The 22,557-nt window shown below is 41.8% G+C and overlaps 1 protein-coding gene across 1 annotated transcript in view; it reads right to left on the minus strand.

Annotated features, from left to right (window-relative positions):
• Window positions 1–22,557, minus strand: part of LOC139763339 (substance-K receptor-like) — a 571,743-nt gene that overhangs the window by 74,771 nt on the left and 474,415 nt on the right. Inside the window, exon 3 of the mRNA XM_071689360.1 lies at window positions 3,765–5,883. Within this exon, the coding sequence (XP_071545461.1) occupies window positions 3,765–4,133 (369 nt within the window). The 5' untranslated portion in view covers window positions 4,134–5,883. The remainder of the gene's footprint in view (window positions 1–3,764; window positions 5,884–22,557) is intronic.

The following is a 22,557-nucleotide window of genomic DNA, read 5'->3' on the forward strand; positions in this document are numbered from 1 at the left end:
TGGCAATGTCTTGGGAGTAAAGACAGGGGTTAGTGAGAAGACAAGAGCAAGGGAAGGAGTACCACTAATCCTGAAACAGGAGTGGTGGGAGTATGTGATAGAGTGTAAGTAAGTAAATTCCAGATTGATATGGGTAAAACTGAAAGTTGATGGAAAGAGATGGATGATTATTGGTGCATATGCACCTGGGCATGAGAAGAAAGATCATGCGAGGCAAGTGTTTTGGAAGCAGTTGAATGAGTGTGTTAGTGGTTTTGATGCACAAGACCGGGTGATAGTGATGGTGATTTGAATGCAAAGGTGATAAATGTGGCAGTTGAGGGAATAATTTGTAAATGGAAATGGTGAAGAGCTTGTAGATTTATGTGCTGAAAAAGACTGGTGATTGGGAATACCTGGCTTAAAAAGCGAGATATACATAAGTATACGTATGTAAGTAGGAGAGATGGCCAGAGAGCGTTATTGGATTACGTGTTAATTTATAGGCGCGCGAAAGAGAGACTTTTGGATGTTAATGTGCTGAGAGGTGCAATTGGAGGGGTGTCTGATCATTATCTTGTGGAGGCGAAGGTGAAGATTTGTGGGGGTTTTCAGAAAAGAAGAGAGAATGTTGGGGCGAAGAGAGTGGTGAGAGTAAGTGAGCTTGGGAAGGAGGCTTGTGTGAGGAGTACCAGGAGAGACTGAGTACAAAATGGAAAAAGGTGAGAACAAAGGAGATAAGGGGAGTGGTGGAGGAATGGGATGTATTTAGGGAATCAGTGATGGCTTGCGCAAAAGATGCTTGTGGCATGAGAAGCGTGGGAGGTGGGTTGACTAGAAAGGGTAGTGAGTGGTGGGATGAAGAAGTAAGATTATTAGTGAAAGAGAAGAGAGAGCCATTTGGACGAGTTTTGCAGGGAAAGAATGCAAATGAGTGGGATATGTATAAAAGAAAGAGGCAGGAGGTCAAGAGAAAGGTGCAAGAGTTGAAAAAGAGGGCAAATGAGAGTTGGGGTGAGAGAGTATCATTAGATTTTAGGGAGGGTAAAAAGATGTTGTGGAAGGAGGTAAATAAAGTGCATAAGACGAGGGAGCAAATGGAAACTTCAGTGAAGGGGGCTAATGGGGAGGTGATAACAAGTAGTGGTGATGTGAGAAGGAGATGGAGTGAGTATTTTGAAGGTTTGTTGAATATGTTTGATGATAGAGTGGCAGATATAAGGTGTTTCGGTCGAGGTGGTGTGCAAAGTGAGAGGGTTAGGGAAAATGATTTTGTAAATAGAGAAGAGGTGGTAAAGCTTTCCGGAAGATAAAAGCCGGCAAGGCAGCAGGTTTGGATGGTACTAGCAGTGGAATTTATTAAAAAAGGGGGTGACTGTATTATTGACTGGTTGGTAAGGTTATTTAATGAATGTATGATTCATGGTGAGGTGCCTGAGGATTGGCGGAATGCTTGCATAGTGCCATTGCACAAAGGCAAAGGTGATAAGAGTCAGTGCTCGAATGACAGAGGTATAAGCTTGTTGAGTATTCCTAGTAAATTATATGGGAGGGTATCGATTGAGAGGATGAATGCATGTACAGAGCATCAGATTGGGAAGAGCATTGTGGTTTCAGAAGTGGGAGAGGATGTGTGGATCAGGTGTTTGCTTTGAAGAATGTATGTGAGAAATACTTAGAAAAGCAAATGGATTTGTATGTAGCATTTATGGATCTGGAGAAGGCATATGATAGAGTTGATAGAGATGCTCTGCGGAAGGTATTAAGAATATATGGTGTGGGAGGCAAGTTGTTAGAAGCAGTGGAAAGTTTTTATCGAGAATGTAAGGCATGTGTACATGTAGGAAGAGAGGAAAGTGATTGGTTCTCAGTGAATGTAGGTTTGCGGCAGGGGTGTGTGATGTCTCCATGGTTGTTTAATTTGTTTATGGATGGGGTTGTTAGGGAGATGAATGCAAGGGTTTTGGATGGATGGGCAAGTATGCAGTCTGTTGTGGATGAAGGAGCTTGAGAAGTGAGTCAGTTGTTGTTCGCTGATGATACATCGCTGGTGGCTGATTCATGTGAGAAACTGCAGAAGCTGGTGAAGTGTGTGAAAGAAGAAAGTTAAGAGTAAACGTGAGTAAGAGCAAGTTTTTTAGGTACAGTCGGGTTGAGGGTCAAGTCAATTGGGAGGTAAGTTTGAATGGAGAAAAACTGGAGGAAGTAAAGTGTTTTAGATATCTGGGAGTCGATTTGGCAGCGGATGGAAGCATGGAAGCGGAAGTGAATCATAGGGTGTGGGAGGGGGCGAAAATTCTGGTAGCCTTGAAGAATATTTGGAAGTCGAGAACATTATCTCGGAAAGCAAAAATGGGTATGTTTGAAGGAATAGTGGTTCCAACAATGTTGTATGGTTGCGAGGCGTGGGCTATGGATAGACATGCGCAGGAGGGTGGATTTGCTGGAAATGAGATGTTTGAGGACAATGTGTGGTGTGAGGCGGTTTGATCGAGTAAGTAATGTAAGGGTAAGAGAGATGTGTGGAAATAAAAAGAGTGTGGTTGAGAGAGCAGAAGATGGTGTTTTGAAATGGTTTGGTCACATGGAGAGAATGAGTGAGGGAAGATTGACCAAGAGGATATATGTGTCAGAGGTGGAGGGAACGAGGAGAAGTGGGAGACCAAATTGGAGGTGGAAAGATTGAGTGAAAAAGATTTTGAGTGATCGGGGCCTGAACATGCAGGAGGGTGAAAGGCGTGCAAGGAATAGAGTGAATTGGAACGATGTGGTATACCGGGGTCGACGTGCTGTCAATGGATTGAACCAGGGCATGTGAAGCGTCTGGGGTAAACCATGGAAAGTTGTGTAGGGCCTGGATGTGGAAAGGGAGCTGTGGATTCGGTGCATTATTACATGACAGCTAGAGACTGAGTGTGAACGAATGGGGCCTTTGTTGTCTTTTGCTAGCGCTACCTCGCACACATGAGTGGGGAGGGGATGTTATTCCATGTGTGGCGAGGTGGCAATGGGAATAAATAAAGGCAGACAACATGAATTATGTACATGTGTATGTATGTATATGTCTGTGTGTGTATATATATGTGTACACTGAGATGTATAGGTATGTATATTTGCGTGTGTGGACGTGTATGTATATACATGTGTATGTGGTTAGGTTGGGCCATTCTTTCGTCTGTGTACTTGCGCTACCTCGCTAACGCGGGACACAGCGACAAAGCAAGATAAATAAATAAATATGAATATATATATATATATATATATATATATATATATATATATATATATATATATATATATATATATATCATACTTAGCCGCTGTCTCCTGCGTTAGCGAGGTAGCGCAAGGAAACAGACAAAAAAATGGCCCAACCTATCCACATACACATGTATATGCATACACCCCCACACACGCACATATACATACCTATACATTTCAACTTATACATAAATATACATACACCGACACACACACATATACATATTCACTCTTGCTGTCTCCATTCATTCCCGTCGCCACCCCGCCATACATTTATATGTAAGTTTCAAATGATCACCGATGAACCTATGACATAATAGCTACTGATCAAAGATTGATACTGAAGGTACGAAGATTACCAAACCCCTTACGAAAGTGTCCACTTGGCAGGTCTTTGGATTTTTGAATAGATTAATCTCAGTGGAGATCTAATGATAAGAATCATCGATCAATATCATGGGTTACTCAGTGATTAGAGTCAGCTCGCGGGAGGATCGGTGACCTGAATCAGGAAAGAAGGTTACCTGAAATGGGATGGCGAAGAGGCCTATGATGATGTCGGCGAGGGCTAGGTTGGCAATGAAGTAGTTGGTGACGGTGTGCATCTTGCGGGAGGTGGCCACGATCCAGATGACTAGGGCGTTCCCCACGACTGCTATGAGGGAGATCGAGCCATAGAAGAAGGAGAGGAGGACAACGATGCCCGTTGGCACCTGGTACAGCACCGTCCCGTTGGCGTCGGTTTCGGCGCTGACCACCCTCTCCGTGGCCTCTAAGAGGGAGGAGATGTCGCTAAGGTTCGTCAGGTTGATGTAACTCCAGTCGATGTCTGGGTAAGTGACGGAGAGGTTCTGCAGGAGGAGGCCGTAAGGGTCCTCATACACTTGGGTCATGATGGCCGCTGTGCAGGTCCTCAGAACAGCGGCAGAAGGAAGCGAAGGGTGAGCTTCATCGATCGTTACAACGATTCGAAGCAGTTTCGCCGTGGTTATTCTGATTCACTGGAGTATGTAACATTTTTCAAGCATTCAAGCATTCACTCCTCACTAGTCTTCACATATAATACTTTTAATACCACCGGTGCATCATGCTTTTGTTCTATGAAGCTATTTTCTTTTGGAGTTAACTAAAGGCTTCAAGGTTAAAAAAAGCAATCGACACATCTGACTTAACACAGTGAACCACTTCGGAACAAAACCGTCATTAAAGAGCAGATACAGGCACACAAATCGTCTGGAGCAATATTGCTTAGATCACATTATATTGGCACTGTTTCCTCTCGTAATCACTGGAACTTTTCCCTTCCCGGTGGTGGAAAAAATGAAATAGTATGACTATATATACGAACTCACCGTTTACGTGTTCACCACATCGCACGGTTTGCGACTTTTCCTTTGAGAACAAGAGAATTTTCGTCCAAACTCTATTTCAACTTCAGCATTTAGAATTAAAATTAAAGTATTTTTATATATAATTTTTGTTAGTGCTTTTCCTTTCACAGCCAGACCAAGTTTCAGTGCTTTAAGAAAGTTATTTTTCAAAATTTCTGACTTTGGATGATGCCTTGCTGGGTCTAAGAACTTCTGGGGGATTTCAGTTTAAATTTCCCGGTGCCTTCTATTTTTGTTTATAACACACCGTTTAGCAGGATCGTATCCCCCAGAATGTTGACAAATACATCGTCCAGGAGGATCTTATTCCCCTCAGTGTTCACATATACACAGTGCAGCAGAATCGTATCCCACACAGCGTTCACATGTGTAGGAGGATCACGTGTGCCCCACAATGTTCACATATGCACTATATAGGAGGATCTTATACTCTAAAATGTTTACATAAACACCATACACCAGGATCTGATCTCCCACTTTGCAGTTATACGTCACATATCACAAAACCTTAGCAAATGGTTTTTGATTGTGTCCCGAACCGTCTAGTCATGTTATCAAGATATCAGTCATATACGTCGTGTATAAACATATTAATCTATCCTCCTTCAGCATTCCTCCAGGTTTAATTAAGTATTCATTCCTGAAGTGATGTCCGGTCAAAGCCTTATTGATTCCCCCTTAATGATCTCGTCCTCTTTGCTGTGTTACCATCATTCTCAATCAGAACGGAAAAATGAGGATAGGTTGACAACTAGAAGGCATTACCAACACGTAAACTTGATGTATAATTAAAGATAAGTCATTATTGTGTTAGTTATCTTACGTTTCAGTCACCAGCAAATCCATGCGAAGGTCATCCTTTGACATTCTGGAATTTCAGGAATAGTCTGCGGTGGTAAGAGTGATTCTCCCGAGCATATATTACTTCCTCAGGCATTACTTTAACACTGATCCATGAACTGCTCAAGGCCATCCGATTTCCATGGACAACATTGTGATATTCCAGTTCTCAGGTGATGGTTAAGCAAGGAATTTGATGCTATTCTTATATTGTTGTTATCTTCTAGTGAGGTCCTCAACAACCCTTTAGGAGTTAGTCGTGGCTTTAGCGTGTCCCAGTACAAAGTCAGGCAGGTCGAAAGGATCACTGAAAGTCATGATGTGTGAGCATGGACGTCCCTGAAGGTTCTGGGAATGCTCCTGAAGGCTCTATGTGTGCTCCTGAAGATGCCCCGAGGTTGACTTCAATAACCTGTAGAGGACAATCAAAAGATTTATTAGATTCCTGTACTCCAGTAAGGGGTGGATGGAGGGACACAGGTAAACATATAGACACTACACCGCACACACACACACACACACACACACACACACACACACACACACACACACACTCCAGTGTGTGGTTACAGTGCTGACCAGGGTTTAGTACTGGCCCACATGGGGTCGAATCTTGGTATCAGCAGTCGTCCCACACCCAGCCCGCGTGTTCATCCATCCCCTACCGTGTTTTTTTTTTTTTTTTTTTGTGTGTGTGTGTGTGTGTGTGTGTGTGTACACATAGGAGTAAATACTAGTACACATATACAAGGTTAATAGTCGGGGCAACACGAGTATAATACATTTCTTCCGAAACAGACAAATGGTATTCACATGCACTAATCACACAGAGTGCAAGCAAGGCTCGACGACTCCCTCGCTGCACAGTACAAATATTGAATTACATTCTCATAACTAGACAAAGGCACACATGGGGCCTCCACACGAGGGCCTCCCAGATGGTACGCTCTGTCAGTCTATAAAATTCCAGAGGCAAGAGGGAATACAATGCTGGGCAATATGGGTTAGTCTGGCATAATAGAGTACGGGTTACTCATATATCTCGTCAGTAAAATGTCGCCTCGTATGTAAGATGTATTCAAGCTCTATGTTAAAGAAAGAGTTTAGAATGCAAAGTGGTATACGAGGTGGAGGAAGGACAGGTCAGTGGTAGGACACTGTAAAAAGACTGGGCACCACTGCTTTCGGTAGCAATGGAACATTTAAAAAGAATCATTTAACTTATACTCCCGCTGTAATTACTGCTGAAAGTTGGTTGACTCTGAAGGAAAAGTCTTCATATCCGAGTTCCCAAGTTACGTTCAGGTCAACATTAATGTATTGTTTTTGTGCGAGGCAGCATCAGTGTTACCTGACTGTCTGGCCTTTGTGAATGCAAGCGGGGGGCTTATACGTCTCTCGTTAATCATGGGCGTTAACGAACATCCAATACGCGGAACCATTTATACAAGTTGCTTAATTAGTTATACAGCATTACAGATCCCTCTCACGGGGGAACATGCAGTTCCAAGGCTGCGCTACGCTTAGTAGCAGTGAAATGATGGACCCCTTAGGAGTGAGAAGTTTTTCGACGAAAGTGTACTTTTTCCATAGACATTGATACAACCTCGCCAAAAGTAATCTTTTCAGTGTCGGTGCAGCCTCATGCAGGCTAAGTCCAGTAACATCTAAGCTCTTATGTATATATATATATATATATATATATATATATATATATATATATATATATATATATATATTTTTTTTTTTGTCGCTGTCTCCCGCGTTTGCGAGGTAGCGCAAGGAAACAGACGAAAGAAATGGCCCAACCCACCCCCATACACATGTATATACATACGTCCACACACGCAAATATACATACCTACACAGCTTTCCATGGTTTACCCCAGACGCTTCACATACCCTGATTCAATCCACTGACAGCACGTCAACCCCGGTATACCACATCGATCCAATTCACTCTACTCCTTGCCCTCCTTTCACGCTTCTGCATGTTCAGGCCCCGATCACACAAAATCTTTTTCACTCCATCTTTCCACCTCCAATTTGGTCTCCCACTTCTCGTTCCCTCCACGTCCGACACATATATCCCCTTGGTCAATCTTTCCTCACTCATTCTCTCCATGTGCCCAAACCATTTCAAAACAACTACGCTCTTTTTATTTCCACACATCTCTCTTACCCTTACGTTACTTACTCGATCAAACCACCTCACACCACACATTGTCCTCAAACATCTCATTTCCAGCTCATCCATCCTCCTGCGCACAGCTCTATCCATAGCCCACGCCTCGCAACCATACAACATTGTTGGAACCACTATTCCTTCAAACATACCCATTTTTGCTTTCCGAGATAATGTTCTCGACTTCCACACATTCTTCAAGGCTCCCAGAATTTTCCCCCCCTCCCCCACCCTATGATCCACTTCCGCTTCCATGGTTCCATCCGCTGCCAGATCCACTCCCAGATATCTAAAACACTTTACTTCCTCCAGTTTTTCTCCATTCAAACTTACCTCCTAATTGACTTGACCCTCAACCCTACTGTACCTAATAACCTTGCTCTTATTCACATTTACTCTTAACTTTCTTCTTTCACACACTTTTCCAAACTCAGTCACCAGCTTCTGCAGTTTCTCACATGAATCAGCCACCAGCGCTGTATCATCAGCGAACAACAACTGACTCACTTCCCAAGCTCTCTCATCCCCAACAGACTTCATACTTGCCCCTCTTTCCAAAACTCTTGCATTCACCTCCCTAACAACCCCATCCATAAACAAATTAAACAACCATGGAGACATCACACACCCCTGCCGCAAACCTACATTCACTGAGAACCAATCACTTTCCTCTCTTCCTACACGTACATATGCCTTACATCCTCGATAAAAACTTTTCACTGCTTCTAGCAACTTTCCTCCCACACCATATATTCTTACTACCTTCCACAGAGCATCTCTATCAACACTATCATATGCCTTCCCCAGATCCATAAATGCTACATACAAATCCATTTGCTTTTCTAAGTATTTCTCACATACATTCTTCAAAGCAAACACCTGATCCACACATCCTCTACCACTTCTGAAACCACACTGCTCTTCCCCAATCTGATGCTCTGTACATGCCTTCACCCTCTCAATCAATACCCTCCCATATAATTTACCAGGAATACTCAACAAACTTATACCTCTGTAATTTGAGCACTCACTCTTATCCCCTTTGCCTTTGTACAATGGCACTATGCACGCATTCCGCCAAACCTCAGGCACCTCACCATGAGTCATACATACATTAAATAACCTTACCAACCAGTCAATAATACAGTCACCCCCCTTTTTATAAATTCCACTGCAATACCTTCCAAACCTGCTGCCTTGCCGGCTTTCATCTTCCGCAAAGCTTTCACTACCTCTTCTCTGTTTACCAAATCATTTTCCCTAACCCTCTCACTTTGCACACCACCTCGACCAAAACACCCTATATCTGCCACTCTATCATCAAACACATTCAACAAACCTTCAAAATACTCACTCCATCTCCTTCTCACATCACCACTACTTGTTATCACCTCCCCACTTGCGCCCTTCACTGAAGTTCCCATTTGCTCCCTTGTCTTACGCACTTTATTTACCTCCTTCCAGAACATCTTTTTATTCTCCCTAAAATTTAATGATACTCTCTCACCCCAACTCTCATTTGCCCTCTTTTTCACCTCTTGCACCTTTCTCTTGACCTCCTGTCTCTTTCTTTTATACATCTCCCACTCAATTGCATTTTTTCCCTGCAAAAATCGTCCAAATGCCTCTCTCTTCTCTTTCACTAATAATCTTACTTCTTCATCCCACCACTCACTACCCTTTCTAATCAACCCACCTCCCACTCTTCTCATGCCACAAGCATCTTTTGCGCACTCCATCACTGATTCCCTAAATACATCCCATTCCTCCCCCACTCCCCTTACTTCCATTGTTCTCACCTTTTTCCATTCTGTACTCAGTCTCTCCTGGTACTTCCTCACACAAGTCTCCTTCCCAAGCTCACTTACTCTCACCACCCTCTTCACCCCAACATTCACCCTTCTTTTCTGAAAACCCATACAAATCTTCACCCTAGCCTCCACAAGAGAATGATCAGACATCCCTCCAGTTGCACCTCTCAGCACATTAACATCCAAAAGTCTCTCTTTCTTGCGCCTGTCAATTAACACGTAATCCAATAACGCTCTCTGGCCATCTCTCCTACTTACATACGTATACTTATGTATATCTCGCTTTTTAAACCAGGTATTCCCAATCACCAGTCCTTTTTCAGCACATAAATCTACAAGCTCTTCACCATTTCCATTTACAACACTGAACACCCCATGCATACCAATTATTCCCTCAACTGCCACATTACTCACCTTTGCATTCAAATCACCCATCACTATAACCCGGTCTCGTGCATCAAAACCACTAACACACTCATTCAGCTGCTCCCAAAACACTTGCCTCTCATGATCCTTCTTCTCATGCCCAGGTGCATATGCACAAATAATCACCCATCTCTCTCCATCAACTTTCAGTTTTACCCATATTAATCGAGAATTTACTTTCTTACATTCTATCACATACTCCCACAACTCCTGTTTCAGGAGTACTGCTACTCCTTCCCTTGCTCTTGTCCTCTCACTAAACCCTGACTTTACTCCCCAGACATTCCCAAACCACTCTTCCCCTTTACCCTTGAGCTTCGTTTCACTCAGAGCCAAAACATCCAGGTTCCTTTCCTCAAACATACTACCTATCTCTCCTTTTTTCACATCTTGGTTACATCCACACACATTTAGACATCCCAGTCTGAGCCTTCGAGGAGGATGAGCACTCCCCGCGTGACTCCTTCTTCTGTTTCCCATTTCAGAAAGTTATATATATATATATATATATATATATATATATATATATATATATATATATATATATATATATATATATATATATATATATATATATATATATATATATATATATATCTTTCTTATTTCTTTCACACTATTCGCCATTTCCCGCGTTAGCGAGGTAGCGTTAAGAACAGAGGACTGGGCCTTTAAGGAAATATCCTCACCTGGCCCCTTCTCTGTTCCTTCTTTTGGAGAAAAAAAAAAAGAAACGAGAGGGGAAGATTTCCAGCCCCCCGCTCCCTTCCCTTTTAGTCACCTTCTACGACACGCAGGGAATACGTGGGAAGTATTCTTTCTCCCCTATCCCCAGGGATAATATATATATATATATATATATATATATATATATATATATATATATATATATATATATATATATATATATATATATATATATATATATATATAGATACATTTTTTTTTTTTTTTTTTGCTTTGTCGCTGTCTCCCGCGTTTGCGAGGTAGCGCAAGGAAACAGACGAAAGAAATGGCCCAACCCACCCCATACACATGTATATACATACGTCCACACACGCAAACATACATACCTACACAACTTTCCATGGTTTACCCCAGACGCTTCACATGCCTTGATTCAATCCACTGACAGCACGTCAACCCCGGTATACCACATCGCTCCAATTCACTCTATTCCTTGCCCTCCTTTCACCCTCCTGCATGTTCAGGCCCCGATCACACAAAATCTTTTTCACTCCATCCTTCCACCTCCAATTTGGTCTCCCTCTTCTCCTCGTTCCCTCCACCTCCGACACATATATCCTCTTGGTCAGTCTTTCCTCACTCATTCTCTCCATGTGCCCAAACCATTTCAAAACACCCTCTTCTGCTCTCTCAACCACGCTCTTTTTATTTCCACACATCTCTCTTACCCTTACGTTACTTACTCGATCAAACCACCTCACACCACACATTGTCCTCAAACATCTCATTTCCAGCACATCCATCCTCCTGCGCACAACTCTATCCATAGCCCACGCTTCGCAACCATACAACATTGTTCGAACCACTATTCCTTCAAACATACCCATTTTTGCTTTCCGAGATAATGTTCTCGACTTCCACACATTCTTCAAGGCTCCCAGAATTTTTGCCCCCTCCTCCACCCTATGATTAACTTCCGCTTCCATGGTTCCATCCGCTGCCAGATCCACTCCCAGATATCTAAAACACTTCACTTCCTCCAGTTTTTCTCCACTCAGACGGGAAATGGCGAATAGTATGAAAAAACTATATATATATATATATATATATATATATATATATATATATATATATATATATATATATATATATATATATATATATATATATATATATATTCTTTTTTTTCTTTCAAACTATTCGCCATCTCCCGCATCAGCGAGGTAGCGTTAAGAACAGATGACTGGGCCTTTGAGGGACTACCCTCACCTGGCCCAATTCTCTGTTCCTTCTTTTGGAAAATTAAAAAAAAAAAATGAGAGGGGAGGATTTCCAGCCCCCCGCTCCCTCCCCTTTTAGTCGCCTTCTACGACAAGTAGGGAATACGTGGGAAGTATTCTTGCTCCCCTATCCCCAGGGATATATATATAAATATATATATATATATATATATATATATATATATATATATATATATGTATATATATATATATATATATATATATATATATATATATATATATATATATATATATATATACATAGATATAGTTTTTCATACTATTCGCCATTTCCCGCGTTAGCGAGGTAGCGTTAAGAACAGAGTACTGAGGCTTTGAGGGTTATCTTCACTTGGTCCCCTCCTCCGTTCCTTCCTTAGGAAAAACTAAACACGAGAGGGGAGGATTTCAGCTCCCCCGCTCCCTTCCCTTTTAGTCGCCTTCTACAATACGCAGGCAATACGTGGGAGGTATTTTTTCTCCCCTATCCCCAGGGATAATATATATATATATATATATATATATATATATATATATATATATATATATATATATATATATATATATATATATATATATATATATATATATATATATAAATATATATATATATATATATATATATATATATATATATATATATATATATATATATTGGTAAACATGCGATTGTCTTGGACAATCGCATGTTTACCAAATCAGCCGTGTGGAATCCATGTGAGCGAGTGATCAAGTATATTCCTATAAATCCACGGGGAAATGAAACGCGTTAAGTTCTCAAGTGCACTTTCGTGTAATAATCACATTATCGGCGGAGATGCAAGAAATACAAGTCAGTAGATATACATCGAAGATACTTAGCCAGGACGCCATTTGGTAAACTTGTTTGTCATATGGCGTCCTAGCTACGTGCTGATAACCACGAGGGAAATGATCACGATAAGTTACCAAGTGCACTTTCGTGTAATGATCACATCGTCAGGAGAGATAGAAGAATGAGAAGACGTAGAATAGTCGGTTGATACACAAGGAGGAGACGTAGCTAAGACGCCATTGACAAGCATATATGTATGTATATGTATAGATAAATAGATAAATAAATAGCTAGATAGATAAGGGAAATTCAGTGTCTATATACTATCGTCTGATCCCTCTGACTGTTGACCTGATATTAATACGGCGCTAAGCTCCCAGCTGTTATGACTCTCATGCCGTCAACCTTCTCGTTTGACACACACTACAAGTTCCTCAGTATTGCGAGAATTTTGCTGCCACTGTGTCAAAGTTTGACGAAGTCGGCCAGCACACTTCAAGGGTTCTTGGCATCCGAAGTGTGAAAATAGTTAAGTATTCCCTTTTGAGGCTTGCCCATCTCTAAGGCTTACGGTGCCTTCTACATCTCTGGTCCACTGAAGGTAATCATGGACCAGGGAACAGGGAAGGTTAGGGATGGCGTCGTAGTGACCAAGCACTGCGTGGCTTGTCACGTTCCCCATTGTCCAGGTTCCTCACTCTCATCTTTGCTTCACTTATACACAGTCTGCTGACATTCAGTCCTCATACACGCTCTCTTCGTCTCAAACACATTATTCAACACCGCATAATTCACACACCTCCATACTCTCTCTCCTGATTACCCTGACTGAATCAGATCATTGTAACGTAACCGTCTGATAATTCCCCAGAGTCGAAATCGCAACGGCACCACTGGGAAAAGAGGCCTGAATGCTTCCCAGGGCCCGCTCGACCGTCGTTGGGCAAATGGGACACCACTTCATTACTTCAGGCACAGTTCCTTGACTTGACGGCTTCTCGATCCTTTTTTTTTTTTTTTCAGTATTTGCACTAACAGGTTCGAGCACCCCTCTGTACAACACTATCTGCGTACTTCCTAAAGTGATATTCTCTCTGAAACTCAACCATCTTCACTACTCTCTCAGATCTTTCACTATACCATTCCAAGGACGGTGTTTGTGCCTGTTACAGTATGAAGACTCCTGATGTTCGCTTCATGGATCATGAATCATCCAACTTTGAGGCCATCTGGCTCACTGTTTCTCCACGCCCTGTTAATTCGCTCAATTCCTCTTTGTACATCTCTTTCACTATTTGATTTCTTGTTACGCGGCATTGTATTCTTCATATCCACGTTCTGATATCCTCTATGCAGATTTCCATGTACACCACGAGGATTCATTAGGCTCTACCCGGAATGATCCATGTGGAGCACAAGCCATTTCTCTCTATTCATTAATCATATGGAACTAACATCTGTTTCTGGTTTGAGAAAGTAATACACGAGGCGAGGATTTCCAGCCCCTCGCTCCAGCCACGTTTAGTCGCCTTCTTCGACACGCTGAGGAGACGTAGAAATTATCTTTTTCTCCCTCTACCCTATCCCCAAGGATATATATATATATATATATATATATATATATATATATATATATATATATATATATATATATATATATATATATATATATATATATATATAATAAATGAAATATATACACACACACACACACACACACACACACACACACACACACACATATATATATATATATATATATATATATATATATATATATATTTCATTTATCATGCTTTGTCACTGACTCCCGCGTTAGCGAGGTAGCACAAGCAAACAGACGAAAGAATAGCCCAACCCACCCACATACATACATACCTATACATCTCAACGTATACATATATATATATACACACACAGACATATACATATATACACATGCACATAATTCATACTGTCTGCCCTTATTTATTCCCGTCGCCACTCCGCCACACTTGAAATAACAACTCCCTCCCCCCGCATGTGCGCAAGGTAGCGCTAGGAAAAGACAACAAAGGCCACATTCGTTCACACTCAGTCTCTAGCTGTCATGTATAATGCACCGAAACCACAGCTTCCTTTCCACATCCAGGCCCCACAGAACTTTCCATGGTTTACCCCAGACGCTTTACATGCCCAGGTCCAATCCATTGACAGCACGTCGACCCCGGTATACCACATCGTTCCAAATCACTCTACTCCTTGCACGCCTTTCACCCTCTTGCATGTTCAGGCTCCGATCGCTCAGAATCTTTTTCACTCCATCTTTCCACCTCCAATTTGGTCTCCCACTTCTCCCCGTTCCCTCCACCTCTGACACATATATCCTCTTGGTCAATTTTTCCTCACTCATTCTCTCCATGTGACCAAACTATTTCAAAACACCTTCTTCTGCTCTCTCAACCACACTCTTTTTACTAGCACACATCTCTCTTACCCTTTCATTACTCACTCGAAAAACCACCTCGCACCACATATTTTCCTCAAACATCTCATTTCCAGCACGTCCACCCTCCTCCGCACAACTCTATCTATAGCCCACGCCTCGCAACCATATATCACTGTTGGAACCACTATTCCTTCAAACATACCCATTTTTCCTTTCCAAGATGACGTTCTCGACTTCCACACATTTTTCAACGCTCCCAGAACTTTCGCCCCCTCCCCCACCGTATGATTCACTTCTTCTTCCATGGTTCCACCCGCTGCCAAATCCACTCCAAGATATCTAAAACACGTCACTTCCTCCAGTTCTTCTCCATTCAAACTTACCTTCCAGTTGACTTGTCCCTCTTCTCTATTGTACCTAATAACCTTACTCTTATTCACATCTACTCTCAGCTTTCTTCTTTCACACACTGTACCAAACTCAGTCACCAGCGTCTGCAGTTTCTCACCCGAATCAGCCACCAGCGCTGTATCATCAGCGAACAACCACTGACTCACTTCCCAAGCTCTCTCATCCACAACAGACTGCATACTTGCTCCTCTTTCCAAAACTCTTGCATTCACCCCCCTAGCAACCCCATCCATAAAGATATTAAACAACCATGGAGACATCACAAACCCCTGCCGCAAACCAACATTTACTGAGAACCAATCACTTTCCTCTCTTCCTACTCGTACACATGCCTTACATCCTCGATAGAAACTTTTCACTGCTTCTAACAACTTACCCCCCTACCTATATATCCTTGATAATTCCGCAGAGCATCTCTATCAACTCCATGATATCCCTTCTCCAGATCCATAAATGCTATATACAAATCCATTTGCTTTTCTAAGTATTTCTCAAATACATTTTTCAAAGCAAACACCTGATTCACACATCCTCTACCACTTCTGAAACCACATTGCTCTTCCAAAATCTGATGTTCTGTACATGTCTTCATCCTCTCAATCAATACCCTCCCACATAATTTCCCAGGAATACTCAACAAATTTATACCTCTGTAATTTGAGCACTCACTCTTATCCCCTTTGCCTTTGTACAATGGCACTATGCAAGGAATCGGTCAGTCCTCAGGCTTCTCACCATGAGTCATACATACATTAAATAACCTTACCAACCAGTCAACAATACAGTCACACCCTTTTTTGATAAATTCCACTGCAATACCATCCAAGCCCCGCTGCTCTGTCGGCTTTCATCTTCCGCAAAGCTTTTACTACCTCTTCTCTGTTTACCAAATCATTCTCCCTAACCCTCTCACTCTGCACACCACCTGGACCAAAACACCCTATATCTGCCACTGTATCATCAAACACATTCAACAAACCTTCAAAATACTCACTTCACCTTCTTCTCACATCACCACTACTTGTTATTACCTTCCCATTAACCCCCTTCACTGATTTATATATATATATATATATATATATATATATATATATATATATATATATATATATATATATATATATATATATATATGTATATATATATATATATATATATATATATATATATATATATATATATATATATATATATATATATATATATATATATATATATATATATATATATATATATATATATATATATATATATATATATATATATATATATATATATATATATATATATATATATATATATATATATATATATATATATATATAAATCTGAGTACAGAATGGAAAAAGGTGAGAACAAGGGAGGTAAGGGGAGTGGGGGAGGAATGGGATGTATTTAGGGAAGCAGTGATGGCTTGCGCAAAAGATGCTTGTAGCATGAGAAGCGTGGGAGGTGGGTTGATTAGAAAAGGTAGTGAGTGGTGGGATGAAGAAGTAAGATTATTAGTGAAAGAGAAGAGAGAGGCATTTGAACGATTTTTGCAGGGAAAAAATGCAGATGAGTGGGAGAGGTATAAAGGAAAGAGGCAGGAGGTCAAGAGAAAGGTGCAAGAGGTGAAAAAGAGGGCAAATGAGAGTTGGGGCGAGAGAGTATCATTAAATTTCAGGGAGAATAAAAAGATGTTTTGGAAGGAGGAAAATAAAGTGCGTAAGACAAGGGAGCAAATGGGAACTTCAGTGAAGGGGGCAAATGGGGAGGTAATAACAAGTAGTGGTGATGTGAGAAGGAGATGGAGTGAGTATTTTGAAGGTTTGTTAAATGTGTTTGATGATAGAGTGGCAGATGTGGGGTGTCTTGGTCGAGGTGGTGTGCAAAGTGAGAGTGTTGGGAAAAATGATTTGGTAAATAGAGAAGAGGTAGTAAAAGCTTTACGGAAGATGAAAGCCGGCAAAGCAGCAGGTTTGGATGGCATTGCAGTGGAATTTATTAAAAAAGGGGGTGACTGTATTGTTGACTGGTTGGTAAGGTTATTCAATGTATGTATGATTCATGGTGAGGTGCCTGAGGATTGGCGGAATGCTTGCGTAGTGCCACTGTACAAAGGCAAAGGGGATAAGAGTGAGTGCTCAAATTACAGAGGTATAAGTTTGTTGAGTATTCCTGGTAAATTATATGGGAGGGTATTGACTGAGAGGGTGAAGGCATGCACAGAGCATCAGATTGGGGAAGAGCAGTGTGGTTTCAGAAGTGGTAGAGGATGTGTGGATCAGGTGTTTGCTTTGAAGAATGTATGCGAGAAATACTTAGAAAAACAAATGGATTTGTATGTAGCATTTATGGATCTGGAGAAGGCATATGATAGAGTTGATAGAGATGCTTTGTGGAAGGTATTAGGAATATATGGTGTGGGAGGCAAGTTGTTAGAAGCAGTGAAAAGTTTTTATCGAGGATGTAAGGCATGTGTACGTGTAGGAAGAGAGGAAAGTGATTGGTTCTCAGTGAATGTAGGTTTGCGGCAGGGGTGTGTGATGTCTCCATGGTTGTTTAATTTGTTTATGGATGGGGTTGTTAGGGAGGTGAATGCAAGAGTTTTGGATAGAGGGGCAAGTATGCAGTCTGTTGTGGATGAGAGAGCTTGGGAAGTGAGTCAGTTGTTGTTCGCTGATGATACAGCGCTGGTGGCTGATTCATGTGAGAAACTGCAGAAGCTGGTGACTGAGTTTGGTAAAGTGTGTGAAAGAAGAAAGTTAAGAGTAAATGTGAATAAGAGCAAGGTTATTAGGTACAGTAGGGTTGAGGGTCAAGTCAATTGGGAGGTAAGTTTGAATGGAGAAAAGCTGGAGGAAGTGAAGTGTTTTAGATATCTGGGAGTGGATCTGGCAGCGGATGGAACCATGGAAGCGGAAGTGAATCATAGGGTGGGGGAGGGGGCGAAAATTTTGGGAGCCTTGAAGAATGTTTGGAAGTCGAGAACATTATCTCGGAAAGCAAAGATGGGTATGTTTGAAGGAATAGTTGTTCCAACAATGTTGTATGGTTGCGAGGCGTGGGCTATGGATAGAGTTGTGCGCAGGAGGGTGGATGTGCTGGAAATGAGATGTTTGAGGACAATATGTGGTGTGAGGTGGTTTGATAGAGTAAGTAATGTAAGGGTGAGAGAGATGTGTGGAAATATAAAGAGTGTGGTTGAGAGAGCAGAGGAGGATGTTTTGAAATGGTTTGGTCACATGGAGAGAATGAGTGGGGAAAGATTGACCAAGAGGATATATGTGTCAGAGGTGGAGGGAACGAGGAGAAGTGGGAGACCAAATTGGAGGTGGAAAGATGGAGTGAAAAAGATTTCGAGTGATCGGGGCCTGAACATGCAGGAGGGTGAAAGGCGTGCAAGGAATAGAGTGAATTGGAACGATGTGGTATACCGGGGTCGACGTGCTGTCAATGGATTGAACCAGGGCATGTGAAGCGTCTGGGGTAAACCATGCAAAGTGTGTGGGGCCTGGATGTGGAAAGGGAGCTGTGGTTTCGGTGCATTATTACATGACAGCTAGAGACTGAGTGTAAACGAATAGGGCCGTTGGTGTTTTTCCTAGCGCTACCTCGCACACATGAGGGGGAGGGGTTGTTATTCCATGTGTGGCGAGGTGGCGATGGGAACATATAAAGTCAGACAGTATGAATATGTACATGTGTATATATGTATATGTCTGTGTGTGTATATATATGTGTACATTGAGATGTATAGGTATGTATATTGTGCATGGGTGGACATGTATGTATATACATGTGTATGTGGGCGGGTTGGGCCATTCTTTCGTCTGTTTCCTTCCGCTACCTCGCAAACGCGGGAGACAGCGACAAAGCAAAATAAAAGCAAAATATAAATATATATATATATATATATATATATTTTTTATTTTTTTTTTTTTGCTTTGTCGCTGTCTCCCGCGTTTGCGAGGTAGCGCAAAGAAACAGACGAAAGAAATGGCCCAACCCACCCCCATACACATGTATATACATACGTCCACACACGCAAATATACATACCTACACAGCTTTCCATGGTTTACCCCAGACGCTTCACATGCCCTGATTCAATCCACTGACAGCACGTCAACCCCGGTATACCACATCGATCCAATTCACTCTATTCCTTGCCCTCCTTTCACCCTCCTGTATGTTCAGGCCCCGATCACACAAAATCTTTTTCACTCCATCTTTCCACCTCCAATTTGGTCTCCCACTTCTCCTCGTTCCCTCCACGTCCGACACATATATCCTCTTTGTCAATCTTTCCTCACTCATTCTCTCCATGTGCCCAAACCATTTCAAAACACCCTCTTCTGCTCTCTCAACCACGCTCTTTTTATTTCCACACATCTCTCTTACCCTTACGTTACTTACTCGATCAAACCACCTCACAGCACATATTGTCCTCAAACATCTCATTTCCAGCACATCCATCCTCCTGCGCACAACTCTATCCATAGCCCACGCCTCGCAACCATACAACATTGTTGGAACCACTATTCCTTCAAACATACGCATTTCTGCTCTCCGAGATAATGTTCTCGACTTCTACACATTTTTCAAGGCTCCCAGAATTTTCGCCCCCTCCCCCACCCTATGATCACTTCCGCTTCCATGGTTCCATCCGCTGCCAGATCCACTCCCAGATATCTAAAACACTTTACTTCCTCCAGTTTTTCTCCATTTAAACTTACCTCCCAGTTGACTTGACCCTCAACCCTACTGTACCTAATAACCTTGCTCTTATTCACATTTACTCTTAACTTTCTTCTTTCACACACTTTACCAAACTCAGTCACCAGCTTCTGCAGTTTCTCACATGAATCAGCCACCAGCGCTGTATCATCAGCGAACAACAACTGACTCACTTCCCAAGCTCTCTCATCCCCAACAGACTTCTTTCCAAAACTCTTGCATTCACCTCCCTAACAACCCCATCCATAAACAAATTAAACAACCATGGAGACATCACACACCCCTGCCGGAAACCTACATTCACTGAAAACCAATCACTTTCCTCTCTTCCTACACGTACACATGCCTTACATCCTCGATAAAAACTTTTCACTGCTTTTGACAACTTGCCTCCCACACCATATATTCTTAATATATATATATATATTATATATATATATATATATATATATATATATATATATATATATATATATATATATATATATATATATATATATATCATTTATTTATTTTGCTTTGTCGCTGTCTTCCGCGTTAGCGAGGCAGCGCAAGGTAACAGACGAAAGAATGTCCCAACCCACCCACATACACATGTATATACATACACGTCCACACACGCAAACATACATACCCATACATCTCAACGTATACATATATATATATATACTTACACAGACATATACATATATAAACATGTACATAATTAATACTGTCTGCATTTATTCATTTCCATCGTCACCTCGCCACACATGAAATAACAACCCTCTCCCCCCTCAAGTGTGCGAGGTAGCGCTAGGAAAAGACAACAAAGGCCCCGTTCGTTCACACTCAGTCTCTAGCTGTCATGTAATAATGCACCGAAACCACAGCTCCCTTTGCACATCCAGGCCCCACAGAACTTTCCATGGTTTAACCCAGACGCTTCACATGCCATGGTTCAATCCATTGACAGCGCGTCGACCCGGTATACCACATCGTTCCAATTCACTCTATTACTTGCACGCCTTTCACCCTCCTGCATATTAGGCCCGATCACTCAAAATCTTTTTCACTCCATCTTTCCATCTCCAATTTGGTCTCCCACTTCTCGTTCCCTCCACCTCTTTGTCAATCTTTCCTCACTCATTCTCTCCATGTGACCAAACCATTTCGAAACACCCTCTTCTGCTCTCTCAACCACACTCTTTGTATTACCACACATCTCTCTTACCCTTTCATTACTTATTCGATCAAACCACCTCACACCACATATTGTCCTCAACTATCTCATTTCCAACACATCCACCCTCCTCCGCACAACTCTATCTATAGCCCAATCCTCGCAACCATATATCATTGTTGGAACCACTATTCCTTCAAACATACCCATTTTTGTTTTCCAAGATAACGTTCTCGACTTCCACACATTTTTCAACGCGCCCAGAACTTTCGCCCCCTCCCCCTTCGAATGATTCACTTCCGCTTCCATGGTTCCATTCGCTGCCAAATCCAGATATCTAAATCACCTAACTTCCTCCAGTTTTTCTCCATTCCAACATACCTTCCAATTGACTTGTCCCTCAACCCTACTGTACCAGATAGCCTTGCTGTTATTCACATTTACTCTCAGCTTTCTTCTTTCACATACTTTACCAAACTCAGTCACCAGCTTCTGCAGTTTCTCACCCGAATCAGCCATCAGCGCTGTATCATCAGCGAACAACAAATGACTCATTTCCCAATCTCTCTCATCCACCATTGACTGCATACTTGCCCCTCTTTCCAAAACTCTTGCATTCATCTCCCTATCAACCCCATCTATAAACGAATTTATCAACCATGGGGACATCACGCACCCCTGCCGCAAACCAACATTCACTGTGAACCAATCACTCTCCTCTCTTCCTACACGTACACATGCCTCGATAAAAACTTTTCACTGCTTCTAACAACTTGCCTCGCATACCATAAGTTCTTAATACCTTTCACAGAGCATCTCAACCAACTCTATCGTATGCCTTCTCCAGATCCATAAATGGTACATACAAATCCATTAGCTTTTCTAAGTATTTCTCACATACATTCTTCAAAGGAAACACCTGATACAAACATCCTCTACCACTTCCGAAACCACACTGCTCTTCCCCAATCTGATGCTCTGTACATGCCTTCACCCTCTCAATCAGTACCCTCCCATATGATTTCCCAGGAATACTCAACAAACTTATACCTCTATAATTTGAGCACTCACTTTTATCCCCTTCTCCTCTGTACAATGGCACTATGCAAGCATTCCGCCAATCCTCAGGCACCTCACCATGAATCATACATACATTGAATA

This window comes from Panulirus ornatus, chromosome 46 (genome assembly GCF_036320965.1).
Source record: "Panulirus ornatus isolate Po-2019 chromosome 46, ASM3632096v1, whole genome shotgun sequence".
Lineage (NCBI taxonomy): Eukaryota > Metazoa > Arthropoda > Malacostraca > Decapoda > Palinuridae > Panulirus > Panulirus ornatus.